The following is a 21,646-nucleotide window of genomic DNA, read 5'->3' as shown; positions in this document are numbered from 1 at the left end:
TGTCAGTAATTAGCTCAGGTCTGGATATCCTTATCAGCCGGGGGGCGCTGTGTGACCAGGCCGCTGTCTGGGGCACCGTGGTGGCGCTGCCATCATCCTCACCCTGAGGAATGCCCAGTGATGGCAGGAAGGTCTTAGAGCCCGCTTGTGAGGGAAGACTAATCCTGACCCTGCAGTGACATCTACTCCTTGTCCCCTCCGTCATGTGTCCTCCATGATCCTCCGTCACATCACTTCATCTTACAGTGTGTACCACTCGCCTCATGCCATCACCAGCTGGTGTATCTAAGCCTGGCATTTGTTACTGTCCGCTGAGTGGCTGTCTACGTTTATCCTGTGTGATACCATCTGCTGAGCCAGTGTATCTAAGCCTATCACATGTAATATAGTCTTGTGAGCTCGTGTATCTAAGCGTATCACATGAAACACAGTCTTGTGAGCTCGTGTATCTAAGCCTATCACGTGTAACACAGTCTTGTGAGCTCGTGTATCTAAGCCTATCACGTGTAACACAGTCTTGTGAGCTCGTGTATCTAAGCCTATCACGTGTAACACTGTCTTGTGAGCTCGTGTATCTAAGCCTATCACGTGTAACACTGTCTTGTGAGCTCGTGTATCTAAGCCTATCACGTGTAACACACAGTCTTGTGAGCTCGTGTATCTAAGCCTATTTTGTGTGATACTGTCTGCTAAGCTACTGAATGTTAACCTGTTTTATATTAGTCTTATCAAGTGTGACACCATGTGCAGGGTTATTGTATCTAATCCTATCGTGTGATACTGTCTGCAGTCACTGTATCTAAGCCTATCATGTGTGATACCACCTGCTGAGTCACTGTATCTAAGCCTATCATGTCTGATATTGTCTGCTGATCTAGTGTGCCTAAAACTATCATGTGTGATCCATGTGCAGTTATTGTATCTAAGCGTATGCTGTGTGATACTGTCTCTTGAGCTGCTGTATCTAAGCCTATCCTGTGAAGACCACCCAGTACTACACCCCCATCATGTACCCCTTCGTCTCATGGATGTAAACTCATTAGCATTAAACCTTATGGGACAGCAGTGCGACGATCAGAAGATCCCTCAAAGGAACCCCAAAGATGTGTGAAAGCGCAGTCTACAGGGGCCTTTACCCGGTTGATCCGACACCCTCCTCTGTCAGTCTACAGGGGCCTTTACCCAGGTGATCCGACACCCTCCTCTGTCAGTCTACAGGGGCCTTTACCCAGGTGATCTACCACCCCCTTCTGCCTGTCTACAGGGGCCTTTACCTGGGTGATCCGTCACCTCCTTCTGTCTGCCTACAGGGGCCTTTACCCGGGTGATCCACCACTTTCTTCTGCCTGTCTACAGGGCCCTTTACCCGGGTGATCCGTCACCCCCTTCTGCCTGCCTACAGGGGCCTTCACCCGGGTGATCTGTCACCCTCCTCTGTCTGCCTACAGGGGCCTTTACCCGGGTGATCCACCACTTTCTTCTGTCAGTCTACAGGGGCCTTTACCCGGGTGATCCGTCACCCCCTTCTGCCTGCCTACAGGGGCCTTCACCCGGGTGATCTGTCACCCTCCTCTGTCAGTATACAGGGGCCTTTACCCGGGTGATCCACCACTTTCTTCTGCCTGTCTACAGGGCCCTTTACCCGGGTGATCCGTCACCCCCTTCTGCCTGCCTAGAGTGGCCTTCACCCGGGTGATCTGTCTCCCTCTTCTGCGTGTCTACAGGAGCCTTTACTCTGGTGATCCGTCACCCCCTTCTGCCTGCCTAGGGGGGCCTTCACCCAGGTGATCTGTCTCCCTCTTCTGCCTGTCTACAGGAGCCTTTGCTCTGGTGATCCGTCACCCCCTTCTGCCTGTCTACAAGGGCCTGTACCTGGGGAATCCGTCACCCCCTTCTGCCGCTCTACAGGGGCTTTTACCCGGTTAAGCCGCCATAGTCTTCTGCCTGTCTACAGAGGCCTTTACCCAGGTGATCCGCCACCCCATTCTGCCTGTCTACAAGGGCCCTTACCCTGGTGATCTGTCACCCTCCTCTGTCTGTACACAGGGCCCTTACCCGTGTGATCCGCCACCCCCTTCTGCCTGTCTACAAGGGCCCTTACCCAGGGTGATCTGTCACCCTCCTCTGTCTGTATACAGGGGCCCTTACCCGTGTGATCTGCCGCCCCCTTCTGCCTGTCTACAAGGGCCCTTACCCTGGTGATCTGTCACCCTCTTCTGTCTATCGGCCTGGTCATGAGATAGGTACACGGTGCAGCTGGTAGTTGTAGGGCATGTGTGAGACTAGACGGGCTGCAGCAGGCGACGGTCTCTTGAGGCTCCGTCCGACAGACTCCTGCCTTCAGATTATCTCCAGCCCTCCCATCCCCGCTATCTGACAACTGATGGATCCTGATAATGACTGACATGGGAAAGCCTGTGAAGAGGATGGTGGAGCCAGGGCCCAGGTCTGCAGTTAGCCCACCATGGGGTGCCAGCTAGAAACGGGAAATTCACATATGCAGAGCTCAGCTGATCATAGGCACGACCCAGCTATCCGACCGGTCTAAATGATGTTTACATTACAGCAGAGCATGATGGGCAAGACTAATTTCCATTAAGATGAGGGCACGTCCACCTAACACTATTCACTTCAATGGAGCTGAGTTGCAATACCAGACACAACCCTGTGGACAAGGGTGGCACTGTGTTTGGAAGAAAGCAGCCATTTGTTTTTAAACCCTCGACAACCCCTTTAAACCAAGCCTCTTCATATCACGTGACCTTTTCCGCCTCTTCATGGAGTCCCCTTGGACCAGACCCCCTCAGTACTATTAATCATACTCTGTTGCTGTGCTGGGCAGAGTATCCCCTTCACCGCAGTGCAGAATAGCTGCGTGTACAGAGGTGGCATGGATGGAGTTGCCCTTTAAACACTCTGCGCTCCCATAAAGCGTCTCAGATTAATGCTGCCTCCTTAGTGGAGATTTCCGGAGGACGTAGGAGCTTGGGCGGCTCACAGGTCTCCTCCGCCGTGCGCCGCATATGGCTGTCTTTTGTTTGTAAGCAGATTGTGCGGTGCTTGTGTGCGCAAGATGTTCGCCGTTCGGAATGTTACCCTGGCAACTGTCACATCACATAAGACTCGGGTGAAGGATGAATTATAGGGCACGTTCCTCGTGAGCGCACACGTGACCATGGCAAGGCTGCTCATGTCATACCCTGCATCTCGTAGGCACCACTGCAAGCGGGCGCTGCCATGTGCTGCTCACTTTCTTCAGTACCTGGCAAGCTAAAATAGGTCAACTTGTGTTGTCTCCTGGCTCAAGGAGGAAGCGAGCTTACAGGCCGAGAGTCCTCTCCAGCAGAAGGCGCCGTCTCCGAAATCTTTGAAGGGGAGACTGGTTCTCATTAAAGAGATCAGCTGTGTATATTGTCGTCTTGGCAATGGTCCATGGGAAAGAAGTATGCAAATTAAATCTCTCCCAGAAAGAAAAAAAAAAACTGACTCATTAGTGCCACCTATTGGTGGTATTGTAAATCCTTTACGGAGCCATATTAGTGGTCTCTTTAAAGGGATTTTTCCCCTACATGTGACTGCTGCAGCCAATCACTGGCACCAGCAGCGGCCTTCTATAGCCAGTGATTGGCTGCAGCAGTCACATGTCCTGGTCAGCAGCAACCAGAAAGTGCAGAGTAGTTGTGAAGCAATTTTAAGTAATGTGTAAACCCCTTTAACCCCTTAGTACCACAGGACGTATATGTACTTCCTTAGAAGCACAGATTATGTGTGGAGCGGTATCGGATCAGAGCCCGGTCCATCCACGGCCAGAGTAAGCTGTCTTTGATAGCTGACATCCAACTGCAACAGCCACAATTAGCGTTCACGCCGATCATGGTTGTTAACCCTTTAAATATCCTAATCGGTCCCTTGCGATGAGATCGCTAAATGCTGTCGGGGTGTAATGCCAGATGGGCCCCCAGGGTTGCCATGTATGTCTGCCTATCAAGACAGAACCCTGGTTGCTGGCAGAAATACCATGTACTGCAATACTAAAGTATTGCAGTATATGGTATGACCAAACCATCACAAGTACAAGTCCTCTATGGTGCCTTTAAAAGTAAAAATAATAGAAAAAAGTTAGTTTTATTTATTTAAAAAAATATATAAATAAAGGAAATGGAAAAGACGACGCCAGAGTTGTGCCTTCTTGGTCACACTGTCTCTAAAAAATGTAAGTAGATGGAAAAGTTAGTAAGGTTTTCTGAAAGTGAGGAGGAAAAAGCCAAAACGGGGCAAAAAAAAGGCCACATCATTAAGGGGTCGTCAAGTTGTAAATTACTAATGACTTAGGACAGATCATCAATAGTACATCGGCGGGGGTCCGCCACCTGCAGCTCCCCGTCAGTCAGTTGTTCACCGGACCATTCTCTACTGCGCGGAGCTGATTTCTGCAGGAAGCAGGCAGCTCCATTGTCAGTGCATCAGTCAGACTTGGTATTACACGCCAGTCACTTCATTGGGAACTTGACCTGTAATGCCAAGCCTGGCCACTGCAGTGAGAACAGAGCTGTCTGCTTCCTGCTTAGTGAACAAGAGCACTGGGCGCAAAGAACAGCTGATTGGCAGAGGTCCCAGAAAAAAACAGACCCCCTCTGATCTATAATGGATGACTATTCTGAGGATATGCCATCATTAATTTACAACTGGACAACCCTTTTAAGTGGTTAAAGGGGTTATCCAGGGACATACTACTTCAGTCTGCTGTCGTAAAATAATGGCGCTCCCACTCCCCCTTGCCTGCCACTGCCGTCTGACCTGTCCCCGCTGGTCTTTATTTCCTGTAGTAGGGAGGCGGGACTGTAGCCAATCATTGGCTGCCTTCAGACAGAGTTATGCAAACGCCGCAGCTATTCGCCCTGTCAGATTATCATCAGTGCCTCCAGAAAGTGAAGTTCAGCGGGGATCGGAAAAGTTCAGCGGGGATCGGAAAAGTTCAGCGGGGATCGGAAAAGTTCAGCGGGGATCGGAAAAGTTCAGCAGGGATCAGAGAGTGTTGGAAGGTTAGAAAGAGTTCTTTTGTTTTACTACGGCAGACTGAAGAGGTTGAACAGAACTGTGTACCCGGAGGACCCCTTTAATCTATTGACATGGCCGGGTATCGTCTGAATTGTCACTCCCTTTAAATATCCAAGGCCTCTGTTGTCGAAAACTAGACGTTCTTTAACCCTTTCCAATCCACTGTCTGACATCTAAAGACATTATGATTTAAGGCTGTACAGCTCCGATCTTGGAAGACGTCCATCTGGGTTCTCTTACTGTATATTGCCAGCCTCTCTGATGTCGGAGCCTATCCAATGTGTCACCTCATGCAGTACTGGCTTTAGCCAGCAGATAGCGCCGTTGTATAACAGCAGAAAAAGAGTAAGCCCCCTAGGAAAACCAGGATACAAATTGAATTGGAAAGGGTTAAAGGGTAACTCCACCCATCACCAAAGCAGTATCCTTCCCATGTAGAACACACAGCAGTTGCGGATGCTGAGTTCAGGATGCTGTAGGTCGAATCCTTGTACTGTATGACTGGTTTACCCCGGCAAACGCCACCCTGACTGTGAGGCGCAGTTACAGTAGTCACCACTGAAACTCGTAGCCTGTGGCTAATTACTGGGCTGCTTTTTAGCTCTGCAGTCACAAGTTTTTTTCAAATCTGACACTTGTTGCAGTTCATATAAGACCTATAGACCCGTCATACAGCACCCCATATCTAAGCTTAATGGACGCCTGTTAGTAGGACATGAATGTAGATGGGATTAGGGTTACCATCAACCTCAATTTTCAGGTTTGACCACAGCTGTCAGATTTAGGAGCTGCTTGTCTTGATTTTCATAGCAATGAACCGCTAGGTGGTGCTATTGTATCCAAGGGCGCCACTAATAGTCGCCTGCTGAGTATCAGTAGTTGTCCAGAACATTCATCTCCTGAGCGGGATAAAGCCGGGATCTCCAGTTGAGCGCCAGAAAGTCACAAGTCTTTTAGCCTAATTAAAAAGGCAAACGAACGAGCGGCAGGTTTGAGCGAGCAGATTCATCACATGCAGGACGGGGAGATGAGGACTTCAGGTGTGAAGATGAATGTTTAATGGCTTATCACATATCGCATCTAACCGCAGAGCAGAGAGCTCTGTACATAGGGATTCATTATCCAGCCTCTTCAATCAAATATAATTAATCTACCAACTGAGCAAAGCGCCTGCCATCTCACTCCATGTACACCGCGGCACTTATCTGTCTGTACCCTGTGTGCAGAAGATGGCACGCTACACAGCCAGCGCCCACGGGTGTCATTACTATGGTAGTTGTATTCTTGTACACAGGGGGCAGTATTATAGTAGTTATATTCTTGCACATAGGGAGCAGTATTATAGTAGTTATATTCTTGTACACAGGGGGCAGTATTATTGTAGTTATATTCTTGTACATAGGGAGCAGTATTATAGTAGTTATATTCTTGTACATAGGAGGCAGTATTATAGTAGTTATATTCTTGTACATAGGAGCAGTATTATAGTAGTTATATTCTTGTACATAGGGGGCAGTATTATAGTAGTTATATTCTTGTACATAGGGGGCAGTATTATAGTAGTTATATTCTTGTACATAGTGGGCAGTATTATAGTAGTTATATTCTTATACATAGGGGGAAGTATTATAGTAGTTATATTCTTGTACATAGGGGGCAGTATTATAGTAGTTATATTCTTGTACATAGGGGGAAGTATTATAGTAGTTATATTCTTGTACATAGGGGCAGTATTATAGTAGTTATATTCTTATACATAGGGGGAAGTATTATAGTAGTTATATTCTTGTACATAGGGGCAGTATTATAGTAGTTATATTCTTGTACATAGGGACAGTATTATAGTAGTTATATTCTTGTACATAGGGGGCAGTATTATAGTAGTTATATTCTTGTACATAGGGGCAGTATTATAGTAGTTATATTCTTGTACATAGGGGGCAGTATTATAGTAGTTATATTCTTGTACATAGGGACAGTATTATAGTAGTTATATTCTTGTACATAGGGGGCAGTATTATAGTAGTTATATTCTTGTACATAGGAGGCAGTATTATAGTAGTTATATTCTTGTACATAGGGGGCAGTATTATAGTAGTTATATTCTTGTACATAGGGGCAGTATTATAGTAGTTATATTTTTGTACATAGGGGACAGTATTATAGGAGTTATATTCTTGTACATAGGGGACAGTATTATAGGAGTTATATTCTTGTACATAGGGAGCAGTATTATAGCAGTTATATTCTTGTACATAGGGGACAGTATTATAGGAGTTATATTCTTGTACATAGGGGGCAGTATTATAGCAGTTATATTCTTGTACATAGGGGACAGTATTATAGTAGTTATATTCTTGTACATAGGGACAGTATTATAGTAGTTATATTCTTGTACATAGGAGGCAGTATTATAGTAGTTATATTCTTGTACATAGGAGGCAGTATTATAGTAGTTATATTCTTGTACATAGGAGGCAGTATTATAGTAGTTATATTCTTGTACATAGGGGGCAGTATTATAGTAGTTATATTCTTGTACATAGGGAGCAGTATTATAGCAGTTATATTCTTGTACATAGGGGACAGTATTATAGGAGTTATATTCTTGTACATAGGGGGCAGTATTATAGTAGTTATATTCTTGTACATAGGGGGTAGTATTATAGTAGTTATATTCTTGTACATAGGGGGCAGTATTATATTAGTTATATTCTTGTACATAGGGGGCAGTATTATAGTAGTTATATTCTTGTACATAGGGAGCAGTATTATAGTAGTTATATTCTTGTACATAGGGGACAGTATTATAGTAGTTATATTCTTGTACATAGCGGGCAGTATTATCGTAGTTATATTCTTGTACATAGGAGGCAGTATTATAGTGGTTATATTCTTGTACATAAGGGCTGTATTATAGTAGTTATATTCTTGTACATAGGAGCAGTATTATAGTAGTTATATTCTTGTACATAGGGAGCAGTATTATAGTAGTTATATTCTTGTACATAGGGGGCAGTATTATGGTAGTTATATTCTTGTACATAGGGTGCAGTATTATAGTAGTTATATTCTTGTACATAGGGAGCAGTATTATAGTAGTTATATTCTTGTACATAGGAGGCAGTATTATAGTAGTTATATTCTTGTACATACGGGGCAGTATTATAGTAGATATATTCTTGTACATAGGGAGCAGTATTATAGCAGTTATATTCTTGTACATAGGGGACAGTATTATAGGAGTTATATTCTTGTACATAGGGGGCAGTATTATAGTAGTTATATTCTTGTACATAGGAGGCAGTATTATAGTAGTTATATTCTTGTACATAGGGGGCAGTATTATAGTAGTTATATTCTTGTACATAGGGGTCAGCATTATAGTAGTTATATTCTTGTACATAGGGAGCAGTATTATAGTAGTTATATTCTTGTACATAGGGGACAGTATTATAGTAGTTATATTCTTGTACATAGCGGGCAGTATTATCGTAGTTATATTCTTGTACATAGGAGGCAGTATTATAGTGGTTATATTCTTGTACATAAGGGCTGTATTATAGTAGTTATATTCTTGTACATAGGAGCAGTATTATAGTAGTTATATTCTTGTACATAGGGAGCAGTATTATAGTAGATATATTCTTCTACATAGGGGGCAGTATTATAGTAGTTATATTCTTGTACATAGGGAGCAGTATTATAGTAGATATATTCTTCTACATAGGGGGCAGTATTATAGTAGTTATATTCTTGTACATAGGAGGCAGTATTATAGTAGTTATATTCTTGTACATAGGAGGCAGTATTATAGTAGTTATATTCTTGTACATATGGGGCAGTATTATAGTAGTTATACTCTTGTACATAGGAGGCAGTATTATAGTAGTTATATTCTTGTACATAAGGGCAGTATTATAGTAGTTATATTCTTGTACATAGGGGGTAGTATTATAGTAGTTATATTCTTGTGCATAGGAGGCAGTAATATAGTAGTTATATTCTTGTATATAGGGGGCAGTATTATAGTAGTTATATTCTTGTACATAGGAGCAGTATTATAGTAGTTATATTCTTGTATATAGGGGGCAGTATTATAGTAGTTATATTCTTGTACATAGGGGGCAGTATTATAGTAGTTATATTCTTGTACATAGGAGCAGTATTATAGTAGTTATATTCTTGTACATAGGAGCAGTATTATAGTAGTTATATACTTGTACATAGGAGGCAGTATTATAGTAGTTATATTCTTGTACATAGGGGGCAGTATTATAGTAGTTATATTCTTGCACATAGGGGCAGTATTATAGTAGTTATATTCTTGTACATAGGGGACAGTATTATAGTAGTCTTCTTCTTGTACATGGGGGGCAGTATGTATTTAAAACAAAATGGGGGCCATAACATTTTCTCTGACACTTGTCACCCCCATCTCCCTCCACAGGTGACGTTCACGAAGCGCAAATTCGGCCTGATGAAGAAGGCTTACGAGCTCAGTGTGTTATGTGACTGTGAGATCGCTCTCATCATCTTCAACCACTCAAACAAACTGTTCCAGTACGCCAGCACCGACATGGACAAGGTGCTGCTGAAATACACAGAATACAACGAACCCCACGAGAGTCGGACTAACGCGGACATTATAGAGGTGAGCGCCCCATCCTTGTCCTCTCCGCATACTAATGGGTAAGGTAAATGGTGGGAATCGGCCACCTTATAAAACGGGTCCGTTGGAAGTGTTTCCTAGGAGAATGTGTTCCACTTAGCAATCTGTCAAGATGAATTATGGGTTCTGGGAATTGACGGGTCTTCTAATTTATTATTCCAGTACTGATTATTAAATGGTTAAGGTCCATTTTGTATTCTGTCCCCGGCCCATGTGCCAGGGCGATAGCATTGTATATTCCTTGAGCCCAAACAGCGATAGGAGTTCTTACTGTTAAGGCTTCTGTATCTTAATGTACCTTTAGTGCCGGAATAATCTCTGCAAACAGACGGTTGCCGTAGATTGTTGGACTCCGGTTTACTCTGAAGGGAAGTCAGGTGAAACGGAACAACTAGCGACTTCTTCTGAGCGACTTCTCACTTAGTGGCCTGTCGGGGACTGAGTCTACAGCCGCCGGCAGTCGCCTATAATCACTCGTTTCAGCAATTATTCGGGTGACTATTGGCCCGTGTAAAGGTCCATTAATGGGAAAGTAAACTAAAACTGATCTAGTGTCTGCTTGCCGAGGCAGATTGTGAAGCTCTCGCCGGACTGACTCGGGAGTCGCTGGTGGCGGTGTATAAGCCGTCTACTAGGGTAGATATAGTGTATTCCCTCCTTGTAAAGTGTTACCGTATTAATAGTCAGTGAGGTGATCCATCTAGGGATGGGCTCAGCGGGATCAGCAAGACTCCTTTGCGTAGTGCCCACCGGTCGCCCCTTTCTGGTGTTTTTGGCGCGCCCCCACTGATATACTCCTGTGGTGGTTACGACTACATGTTGGTAATATAATCTGATAGTGTAGATTGAGAGAACGGATCACAATAAAACATTTCCATATAACTGCGACGCTGCATTTTTATTTTTCTACTTCCGTTATGGCCTGTAGGAAATTCCAGGGACAATCCCCAGGCAGAAAGTGGTTAATCATTTGCAGCATGTCACTTTATGGCCCATGATGCCCTTTGTACGGTGACAACAATACTCTTCTGGTGGTGACTTGGAAGGGAATGACCCACAATCAGACTGCAGACTAGGTCAGGCTGGGCCATTCGCATGGATAGTGGCCATTCTGTATCTAATCAGCACAGCCCTGTGGAGCTGATAGAGCAACACCTCTGCCCCCTGATGCCCCCTGAGGGTATCACCAGCCAGGCCATTAAGAGCTAAAGTTGCTATTGTAATGATAAGGAGGGTTGGAGCCTTATCTGCTGATAGCGTGATTACTGCCAGGTTCTGGCTTCTTGCCTTATATAGGAAAATGGGAAATTGCTGTCTAATCTGTGTAACGAGGGGACACTTTTCTCTCCCCTCATCATTTGTCAGGCTCTCTACAGTGGCCATCATATTCACCATAGACTCCTTCAGCCTCCCCTGCCGTCTCATTATCACACACACATATATACTGCGTTTCCCTGAAAATAAGACACTGTCTTATATTAATTTTTGCCGCCAAAGAGCCACAGTGTCTTATTCTCGGGGGGTGTCTTATACTTACCCAGCTGCCGACTTTTGTGTCCTTCGCTCTGCTGCAGTCCTCAACGATTCTCTTCTCCTGGTAACAGGGTTTTGAATACTCTGCCTCCAGTAAGTGCTGTGATTGGTCCATCGAGCACCGTCTCTGATTGGCTGGCGCTCGATCCAATCCAAATGGCTTAATTTTATAGAAGCCAGACTTCATTTTTCTGAAAAGAAAATTTAAATGCCGGTTACAAATGCCACCCTTCTCTGCTAAAATGGAAGCTGGGACCCTTGTGTTTCACCTGGTCGTCTCCCCGGTCACCAATGACTATACTATCCCACCAAAATTAAAGGGACAACTGAGCAACAATCAAAAATAGCATTTATTTCCATATGGTAATACTCAATGGGCCTCCTTTGGTCCCGTAGTATACCCTCCATGTCATACTTTCTACTAACGTCTGACATACTTCAGTTAGTATTTCCCTCCATTCAGCAGCGTTGGATTTGTGACAAGGCGCGTTGTTGGAAGTATGGCCGACCATTCCCAGAGTGACAAGGCGCGTTGTTGGAAGTATGGCCGACCCTTCCCAGAGTATTGTCACATTGTCAGCAGTACATTATAGTCTAGAATGTCAGGGTCACCTCCGTGTTCCTATGGTGGTCGGCATTCTCTATTAAACATCTAATGGTTCTTGTTGGTCTCCATTTATGATCTAGAGGTGGTGGGGTCACTTTGTGATCTGAACCTTTGACATGAGCAAATAAAGGAAATTAATCGTATCCATGGACGTAACCTCGGCAACCAGAGTATTCCGAGAATTTTTTTTTCTCATGACTAAATAGCTTTATTTATAAATAGTTCAGGCCTTAAGACAAAGTGAAGGATTCAAGATTTCGAAGATGGGGGGGCTTATGAAAAACAAGTATTGGAGCCTAGTGGGTCGGTAAGGCAGCGTGGAGTACTGCACACACCGTGCTGACTTTATGATACCCGACAGGAAGGGGGGGGGGGGGGGGGGGGAGGATCGATTCCTCTGAAGGGATCACATCTCAAGAAGCTCAGCTGTTTTCTTGGATGAGGCAAGGCTTCAGTGTTGGTGTCAGGAGTGACAGAGGCTCTCTTGATGGAACGGAGGGCACGATGCCATGATCTCATACAACAGGACTGTCGGGTATTTTGTACCGTTACGTTAACATATATGTCAGGCCCCGTATCCAGGACGGCTGTGACAGAGGAACCATTACTTTCGGTTGTCTATGGCATGACCTTGAAAATCCAATTTTTGCAACATCTTAACGCACAATACACGCGGCCTCATGTAATCCATGTACACAGAGTGCAACCGACCATTAAAGGGGCTTTCTAGAACACAGACCAGTTTTTCTTTGTAATGTCTTTAAAGGGGTTTCTTTCAGGGTGTCTTACATAGGGGGCAGTATTATAGTAGTTATATTCCTGTACATAGGGGGCAGTATTATAGTAGTTATATTCTTGTACATAGGGGGCAGTATTATAGTAGTTATATTCTTGTACATAGGGGCAGTATTATAGTAGTTATATTCTTGTACAGAGGGGCAGTATTATAGTAGTTATATTCTTGTACATGGGGGCAGTATTATAGTAGTTATATTCTTGTACATAGGGGGCAGTATTATAGTAGTTATATTCTTGTACATAGGGGGCAGTATTATAGTAGTTATATTCTTGTACATAGGGGCAGTATTATAGTAGTTATATTCTTGTACAGAGGGGCAGTATTATAGTAGTTATATTCTTGTACATGGGGGCAGTATTATAGTAGTTATATTCTTGTACATAGGGGCAGTATTATAGTAGTTATATTCTTGTACATAGGGGGCAGCATTATAGTAGTTATATTCTTGTACATAGGGAGCAGTATTATAGTAGTTATATTCTTGTACATAGGGGGCAGTATTATAGTAGTTATATTCTTGTACATAGGGGGCAGTATTACAGTAGTTATATTCTTGTACATAGGGGCAGTATTATAGTAGTTATATTCTTGTACATAGGGGGCAGTATTATAGTAGTTATATTCTTGTACATAGGGGGCAGTATTATAGTAGTTATATTCCTGTACATAGGGGGCAGTATTATAGTAGTTATATTCCTGTACATAGGAGGCAGTATTATAGTAGTTATATTCTTGTACATAGGAGCAGTATTATAGTAGTTATAATCTTGTACATAGGGGGCAGTATTATAGTAGTTATATTCTTGTACATAGGGGCAGTATTATAGTAGTTATATTCTTGTACATAGGGGGCAGTATTATAGTAGTTATATTCTTGTACATAGGGCGCAGTATTATAGTAGTTATATTCTTGTACATAGGAGCAGTATTATAGTAGTTATATTCTTGTACGTAGGGGGCAGTATTATAGTAGTTATATTCTTGTACATAGCAGGCAGTATTATAGTAGTTATATTCTTGTACATAGGGGGCAATATTATAGTAGTTATATTCTTGTACATAGGAAGCAGTATTATAGTAGTTATATTCTTGTACATAGGGGGCAATATTATAGTAGTTATATTCTTGTACATAGGAAGCAGTATTATAGTAATTATATTCTTGTACATAAGGGGCAGTATTATAGTAGTTATATTCTTGTACATAGGGGGCAGTATTATAGTAGTTATATTCCTGTACATAGGAGGCAGTATTATAGTAGTTGTATTCTTGTACATAGGAGGCAGTATTATAGTAGTTATATTCTTGTACATAGGGGGCAGTATTATAGTAGTTATATTCTTGTACACAGGGGGCAGTATTATAGTAGTTATATTCTTGTACATAGGGGCCAGTATTATAGTAGTTATATTCTAGTACATAGGAGGCAGTATTGTAGTAGTTATATTTTTGTACATAGGGGGGCAGTGTTATAGTAGTTATATTCTTGTACATAGGGGGGCAGTATTATAGTAGTTATATTCTTGTACATAGGGGGCAGTATTATAGTAGTTATATTCTTGTACATAGGGACAGTATTATAGTAGTTATATTCTTGTACATAGGAGCAGTATTATAGTAGTTATATTCTTGTACATAGAGAGCAGTATTATAGTAGTTATATTCTTGTACATAGGGGGCAGTATTATAGTAGTTATATCCTTGTATATAGGGGCAGTATTATAGTAGTTATATTCTTGTACATAGGGGGCAGTATTATAGAAGTTATATTCTTGTATATAGGAGCAGTATTATAGTAGTTATATTCTTATACATAGGGCAGTATTATAGTAGTTATATTCTTGTACATAGGAGGCAGTATTATAGCAGTTATATTCTTGTATATAGGGAGCAGTATTATAGTAGTTATATTCCTGTACATAGGAGGCAGTATTATAGTAGTTATATTCTTGTACATTGGGGGCAGTATTATAGTAGTTATATTCTTGTACATAGGGGCAGTATTATAGTAGTTGTATTCTTGTACATAGGGGGCAGTATTATAGTAGTTATATTCTTGTACATAGGGGGCAGTATTATAGTAGTTATATTCTTGTACATAGGGGGCAGTATTATAGTAGTTATATTCCTGTACATAGGAGGCAGTATTATAGTAGTTGTATTCTAGTACATAGGAGGCAGTATTATAGTAGTTATATTCTTGTACATAGGGGGCAGTATTATAGTAGTTATATTCTTGTACATAGGGGGCAGTATTATAGTAGTTATATTCTAGTACATAGGAGGCAGTATTGTAGTAGTTATATTTTTGTACATAGGGGGGCAGTGTTATAGTAGTTATATTCTTGTACATAGGGGGGCAGTATTATAGTAGTTATATTCTTGTACATAGGGGGCAGTATTATAGTAGTTATATTCTTGTACATAGGGACAGTATTATAGTAGTTATATTCTTGTACATAGGAGCAGTATTATAGTAGTTATATTCTTGTACATAGGGGGTACTATTATAGTAGTTATATTCTTGTACATAGGAGCAGTATTATACTAGTTATATTCTTGTACATAGGGGGCAGTATTATAGTAGTTATATTCTTGTACATAGGGACAGTATTATAGTAGTTATATTCTTGTACATAGGGGGCAGTATTATAGTAGTTATATTCTTGTACATAGGGGGCAGTATTATAGTAGTTATATTCTTGTACATAGGAGCAGTATTATAGTAGTTATATTCTTGTACATAGGGGCCAGTATTATAGTAGTTATATTCTTGTACATAGGAGGCAGTATTATAGTAGTTATATTCTTGTACATAGGGGGCAGTATTATAGTAGTTATATCCTTGTACATAGGGGGCAGTATTATAGTAGTTATATTCTTGTACGTAGAAGGCAGTATTATTGTAGTTATATTCTTGTACATAGGGAGCAGTATTATAGTAGTTATATTCTTGTACATAGGGGGCAGTATTATAGTAGTTATATTCTTGTATATAGGGGGCAGTATTATAGTAGTTATATTCTTGTACATAGGGGCCAGTATTATAGTAGTTATATTCTTGTACATAGGAGGCAGTATTATAGTAGTTATATTCTTGTACATAGGGGGCAGTATTATAGTAGTTATATTCTTGTACAGAGGAGGCAGTATTATAGTAGTTATATTCTTGTACAGAGGAGGCAGTATTATAGTAGTTATATTCTTGTACATAGGAGGCAGTATTATAGTAGTTATATTCTTGTACAGAGGAGGCAGTATTATAGTAGTTATATTCTTGTACATAGGGGACAGTATTATAGTAGTTATATTCTTGTACATAGGGGGCAGTATTATAGTAGTTATATTCTTGTACATAGGAGCAGTATTATAGTAGTTATAGTCTTGTACATAGGGGCAGTATTATAGTAGTTATATTCTTGTACATAGGGGACAGTATTATAGTAGTTATATTCTTGTACATAGCAGGCAGTATTATAGTAGTTATATTCTTGTACATAGGGGGCAGTATTATAGTAGTTATATTCTTGTACATAGGGGGCAGTATTATAGTAGTTATATTCTTGTACATAGGAGCAGTATTATAGTAGTTATATTCTTGTACATAGTAGGCAGTATTATAGTAGTTATATTCTTGTACATAGGGGGCAGTATTATAGTAGTTATATTCTTGTACATAGGGGGCAGTATTATAGTAGTTATATTCTTGTACATAGGGAGCAGTATTATAGTAGTTATATTCTTGTACATAGGAGGCAGTATTATAGTAGTTATATTCTTGTACATAGGGGGCAGTATTATAGTAGTTATATTCTTGTACATAGGAGCAGTATTATAGTAGTTATATTCTTATTTTATAAGTTTATGGTTATGTATCTGTTGTATAATAGCATTCGGATATTAGTTTGCTGGAAATTGTGTTCCTCACAGCTAGAGGAAGCCATCTAGATGTCTTTCCAAACGTTGCCTGTTCTAGGTTGAGATGCAGTAGTCATAGAGTTAAGTCAGTGCTTAAGACTTCCAGAAGGTGGTTGTTTAGTGGGTGGATCCGTATTCACCCTTGCCGTCCCGGCATCTGGCAGTGAATCAGTGGGCTCGTGTGTGCAATCATCACCCCCCCATCACACACAACCGACACCGGCATATAAAGGAGCCCTTTGCTCCGCTCCCTCACCAGTAATTGCCTCCTACAATACTTCTAACTCACTGCATTTTCAATGTCTCATTATATAGATATGGCAGCCTTCGCTTCCCCACTGCAAGATTAAAGGGAACAGGAGCTTATTACTAGTGGAGGGCGGACTCCAACTCATATTTAAATAATACTAATGCCGAAACTCTCAGAAGGCCCCGAAATGATCAAACATAACATTTTAGCTCTATTAGTCTGCGATGTGGGTGGAATATTGTTTACTAGCTGCTCCTGTTTATGGGAAAATATCAGCACCCCTCAGAGACTTCCCATAGTGGTACGGAGCGCGCTCGCCTCATTGCTGGCAAACCCTTTATGTGACTGGATGGTTGGTGGAAGCATTGTAGGGCTATTGTCTAACAAGTCCCATCGGTCTGGGCGTCATTGGAGCTTGCCAACCTTCACGCTGCATCATCTAGTTGGGCAATAGGCTTCCAAAGTGAATGCAGGGGCGCCAATACTTATGCAATCCCACTAGCCAAGGGCTATATGGCGCAATTGGAGAACTATGTGTATGTCACGCTTAGCCTAGAGGTAGGATTTTTGCTATGGCACCCAGCTGACCTCCCCATTGACGTGCTGCTCTAAGGCTAGTATTCCCGTCCATGTGTCACCATACTGGAAAGTGCTCTTAGGGGCATACGTGAGCCTAAAGTGGATGAAAATAGTAAGGGTCGTCCAGTATTTTTCTCATTTATGGGTATCCATCAAGTGTTCAAAATGGCCGTCTTCTCCTTTGTAGTTGACTCCTCTTTCCAGCCCCAACGCACCTATTCTTAGAGAGTTAATAGAGTGTAAGCGGGGGTCTCGTGAGTTGCTCAGCTGGTGAGATGAGGGTGCCACTGTTTAATTAGCACCATCCCGCTCTTCCCTCAGCACATTCTAGCTCCATCTGAATTTCTGAAGAGCTCCCAGTTAAAATGTCAGACCAAACATGAAGACCTGAGGTGTATGGATGAGTGCCGAGCAAGTGTGAACAAGAGGCGTGCAGGCGATGGAGGGTGAGAAGCAGCAGGCGGTTTGGTTGTGGAGTAGTGGCGGTATCTCCTAAAGCTCTGCATCTGGAATAGATTCTACTGTAGAGAGTCCATCCCTCGATGGGTTCCTTAGCTGAGATTTATTAGGGTTAAAAGTAATTAGCTCAAAATTAAATCTTTTATGCTAATGACCCATTTTGATTTTAAGGGTCCTCCTATCCGTGCAGCAGTGAAAGCTTCAGGTAATGTCAGGAGGCTTCTGGTAAAGGCCCACAATGCTTTAGGATTTGACAAGACATTTGAAGGATTGACCTTCACATGATCCCCATCAGTTTCTGATGCTCCAGGAATTCATGTGGTTCTGTTTGACGACCCAACACAGTAGAAGGGCAGTGGACTGGGCAACATTGACGTCTCTTGTGCTAGATACTACTGGTCTCTGATGGTCCTGCTGGTCAGTAGGACCACATGGAGCAAAATCGCCATACAGGAGAATGTAGCTTCAAGAAGTTTGATAGTTTGAACTTGGTAAGAAGGATTTTGTGAGCTATCAAATTTTCTCAAGATGACTAGCGCTAACCAATGAGATCAGTGGTCTCCTAACCTGGGCTTTAGATAGGCAGGTTCAGATTCTATGGAAAATAATCGGCCATTGGAGCATTCATCCACCATAAAGCTGTCAATACACCTTCAACAGCCGTCAGCCAATTGTCATTTGGCCAACAGTTGTTTTCTTAGGACCACCATATACTTGAACATTCGGCAAGTGTTTAGGGAGGTAAGCCACAGCCAGGCAGCTCTGGTGATGGCTTATCTCCTGGAGAACAAAAGGATCAGGCGTTGAAGCTCAATGTTCTTTAAGAAAGTCCTTGTCTGAGTATTGAAAGCCCCAAAACCAGCCATGATCATGGGAGTTACGGCTGATGGGTGGAAGAGTTGGTTGTACCGCCCTGCTTACTACAAGAGGACCTCCTTGCTGACCTCGTGGCGTTTGCCATGTCCTTTGTAAGACTATGTTATCTTTTACATTAAAAAGACCTGATCTCCTCTTTTTGTCCACCAGTGTCTGATAAGTGCTTGAGATGTTTCTGCACATTCTCCTCTCTGCCCTGGGACGGAGAGCATTCTGAATGTCATTGTCTGACCTTTCTCATGTCACTTTATCTGCTCGGACCCCCTCCCCTTTACCCTGAGATTGCCAGGAGGATCTCCAAGCTCCCTCTGGCAGCGGCGGGGTTAATTCCTGCCAGCGTGAGGCAGATTCATCTTCCCTTCATTTCTTTTTCATGAGAAGGCGCGTTATCGGGCCGCATGCTGCCGGCCGGGTGAAATCACAGCCGGAGGAGCGGAGTCTCTGGGGGAAACATCTGGGGATCTGATGGCTCCTTCACACGGGGCGATCAGCGTCCGGATAATAGCTTAAACAACGTTTCTCGGCGATAGTCGTCCGTGTAGACGCGGCCACCGACGGCACCGAGTGAGAAGTTTGCGCGGTAGTCACTACTTGCTATGTGTCAGCTCACTGACACAAAAGGACTAGCGAGTGTCTTCTCGCTCCCTGGAAGGCCGCATTTACACAGCTGATCCTCAGGCGCTACTTGCGTTGCGCAGCACACGGACACCCGATACGCAGGAGAACACATATTGCAAGTCCTATTCTCGCGCCACACTCACACGATCGGTGTTAGCGAGAAATCTCTCGTACGTCAATCCATTGAACATAACGGGTTCTTACAACGTGCGGGTTCTGTGCGTCTCGCCATCACACAGAACTCGCGTATAATTTTTGGTCATGTAAATAGTTTATTACGCGTATTACGTGCCAATATAAAATACGCGGCGTTGCTTTTCGTGTGCGCGAACGCAGGTCCGGATCCACAGCAACCAATCGCAGCACAGCTTTCATTTTCCCGGACCACTATAAGAGATGTAAGCTGCGCGGCAGTTGGTTGCTACAGGCAACAAAGACAGTTTTTCCTTGTAGACCGTTTGATAAATGTTTCCCGCTGTGTTCTTCCTCCTCGGCGCAGCGCTGAACGGGTCGCGCTCCTCTGTGGTTTTTTTTTTAGGCTGCCCGTAATGTAACTCAATGCCATTAATAAAGCGCGAGGTTACCCGCAGCGCCCAGCGCCGCTTTATTTCTCTAAACCCAGAAATTTATAAGAAATACATTTATGGTAGCGGCCGGTGATTTCCCGCTCGTCAGCACAGTTCTGTCAGATGGCCTGTGCGCCGGTGATAACGCATCGTCCTGGCGGCGCGGACGGCGCTCCTGCCGAGATATTTTTGGATCAACCTGACAAAAATGAAATGATTACTTTAAGTCAGGGGAAGAAAGGTAGGGATTTGCTCAGGGAAGCAGATTGCAGCCAAAAATCTCAGTACAGTCCTGAAACACTTATCCGCGCCTGCTGGGACCTGTAGTCCCACTACATACGTCGTGCCTTGGAAATTTTTACTTTAATGACAACATTTTAATTTAGAAGGTTGAGAATGTGTATATATATATATATATATATATATATATATGTGTTTGTATTGTATTGGGCGCAGCGGCCGTACGGGACGGTTATAGAGGGTTTTGGACTTTTCTTGTTGATTTTCTCCAAATATTCTGGGAAACCGACCGGGCCGGCGGCTCCAGAACACAGAACCCATTCATCCCTGTGTTTGTGCTGACTGTTTATAAGTCAGAGCTGCCATTTACATCGTCCTGCCAAGAGGAACACTGAACTGGTTCTGTACTTTGTTATAGAACAGCGCCTCCAGAGGCCGTATGTCAGATTACAACAAAAATGCCAGATCAAAGCATCAGCAGAATTGGCTTCTGAAAAAAATAGTATACTGGTGTTATACCAAACTGAAAGCAAACATTACATAGGAGAGCCGGAGCTCGTTGGTGTGACTACAGGCTGTAAGACATATCATCTATACACAGTGACTCCACCAGCAGAATAGTGAGTGCAGCTCTGGAGTATAATACAGGATGTAACTCAGGAGCAGTACAGGATCAGTAATGTATGTACACAGTGACTCCACCAGCAGAATAGTGAGTTCAGCTCTGGAGTATAATACAGGATGTAACTCAGGATCAGTACAGGATAAGTAATGTATGTACACAGTGACTCCACCAGCAGCATAGTGAGTGCAGCTCTGGGGTATAATACATGATGTAACTAGGGAGCCGTACAGGATAAGTAATGTATGTACACAGTGACTCCACCAGCAGAATAGTGAGTGCAGCTCTGCAGTATAATACAGGATGTAACTCAGGATCAGTACAGGATAAGTAATGTATGTACACAGTGACTTCACCAGCAGAATAGTGAGTGCAGCTCTGGAGTATAATACAGGATGTAACTCAGGAGCAGTACAGGATAAGTAATGTATGTACACAGTGACTCCACCAGCAGAATAGTGAGTGCAGCTCTGGGGTATAATACAGGATGTAACTCAGGATCAGTACAGGATAAGTAATGTATGTACACAGTGACTCCACCAGCAGAATAGTGAGTGCAGCTCTGGAGTATAATACAGGATGTAACTCAGGATCAGTACAGGATAAGTAATGTATGTACACAGTGACTTCACCAGCAGAATAGTGAGTGCAGCTCTGGAGTATAATACAGGATGTAACTCAGGAGCAGTACAGGATAAGTAATGTATGTACACAGTGACTCCACCAGCAGAATAGTGAGTGCAGCTCTGGGGTATAATACAGGATGTAACTCAGGATCAGTACAGGATAAGTAATGTATGTACACAGTGACTCCACCAGCAGAATAGTGAGTGCAGCTCTGCAGTATAA

General features: G+C 42.8%; 1 protein-coding gene across 6 annotated transcripts in view; it reads left to right on the top strand.

Moving 5' to 3' along the window:
* MEF2D (myocyte enhancer factor 2D) overlaps nucleotides 1–21,646 on the top strand; it is a 182,587-nt gene that overhangs the window by 139,774 nt on the left and 21,167 nt on the right. For all 6 annotated transcript variants that reach the window (XM_066609112.1, XM_066609113.1, XM_066609111.1 and 3 more), the window contains one exon: nucleotides 9,509–9,712. In XM_066609112.1, the coding sequence (XP_066465209.1) occupies nucleotides 9,509–9,712 (204 nt within the window). The remainder of the gene's footprint in view (nucleotides 1–9,508; nucleotides 9,713–21,646) is intronic.

The sequence above is a fragment of the Eleutherodactylus coqui genome, chromosome 6 (genome assembly GCF_035609145.1).
Source record: "Eleutherodactylus coqui strain aEleCoq1 chromosome 6, aEleCoq1.hap1, whole genome shotgun sequence".
Classification (NCBI taxonomy): Eukaryota; Metazoa; Chordata; class Amphibia; order Anura; family Eleutherodactylidae; genus Eleutherodactylus; species Eleutherodactylus coqui.
This window is presented reverse-complemented; position numbering and strand designations above follow the sequence as displayed.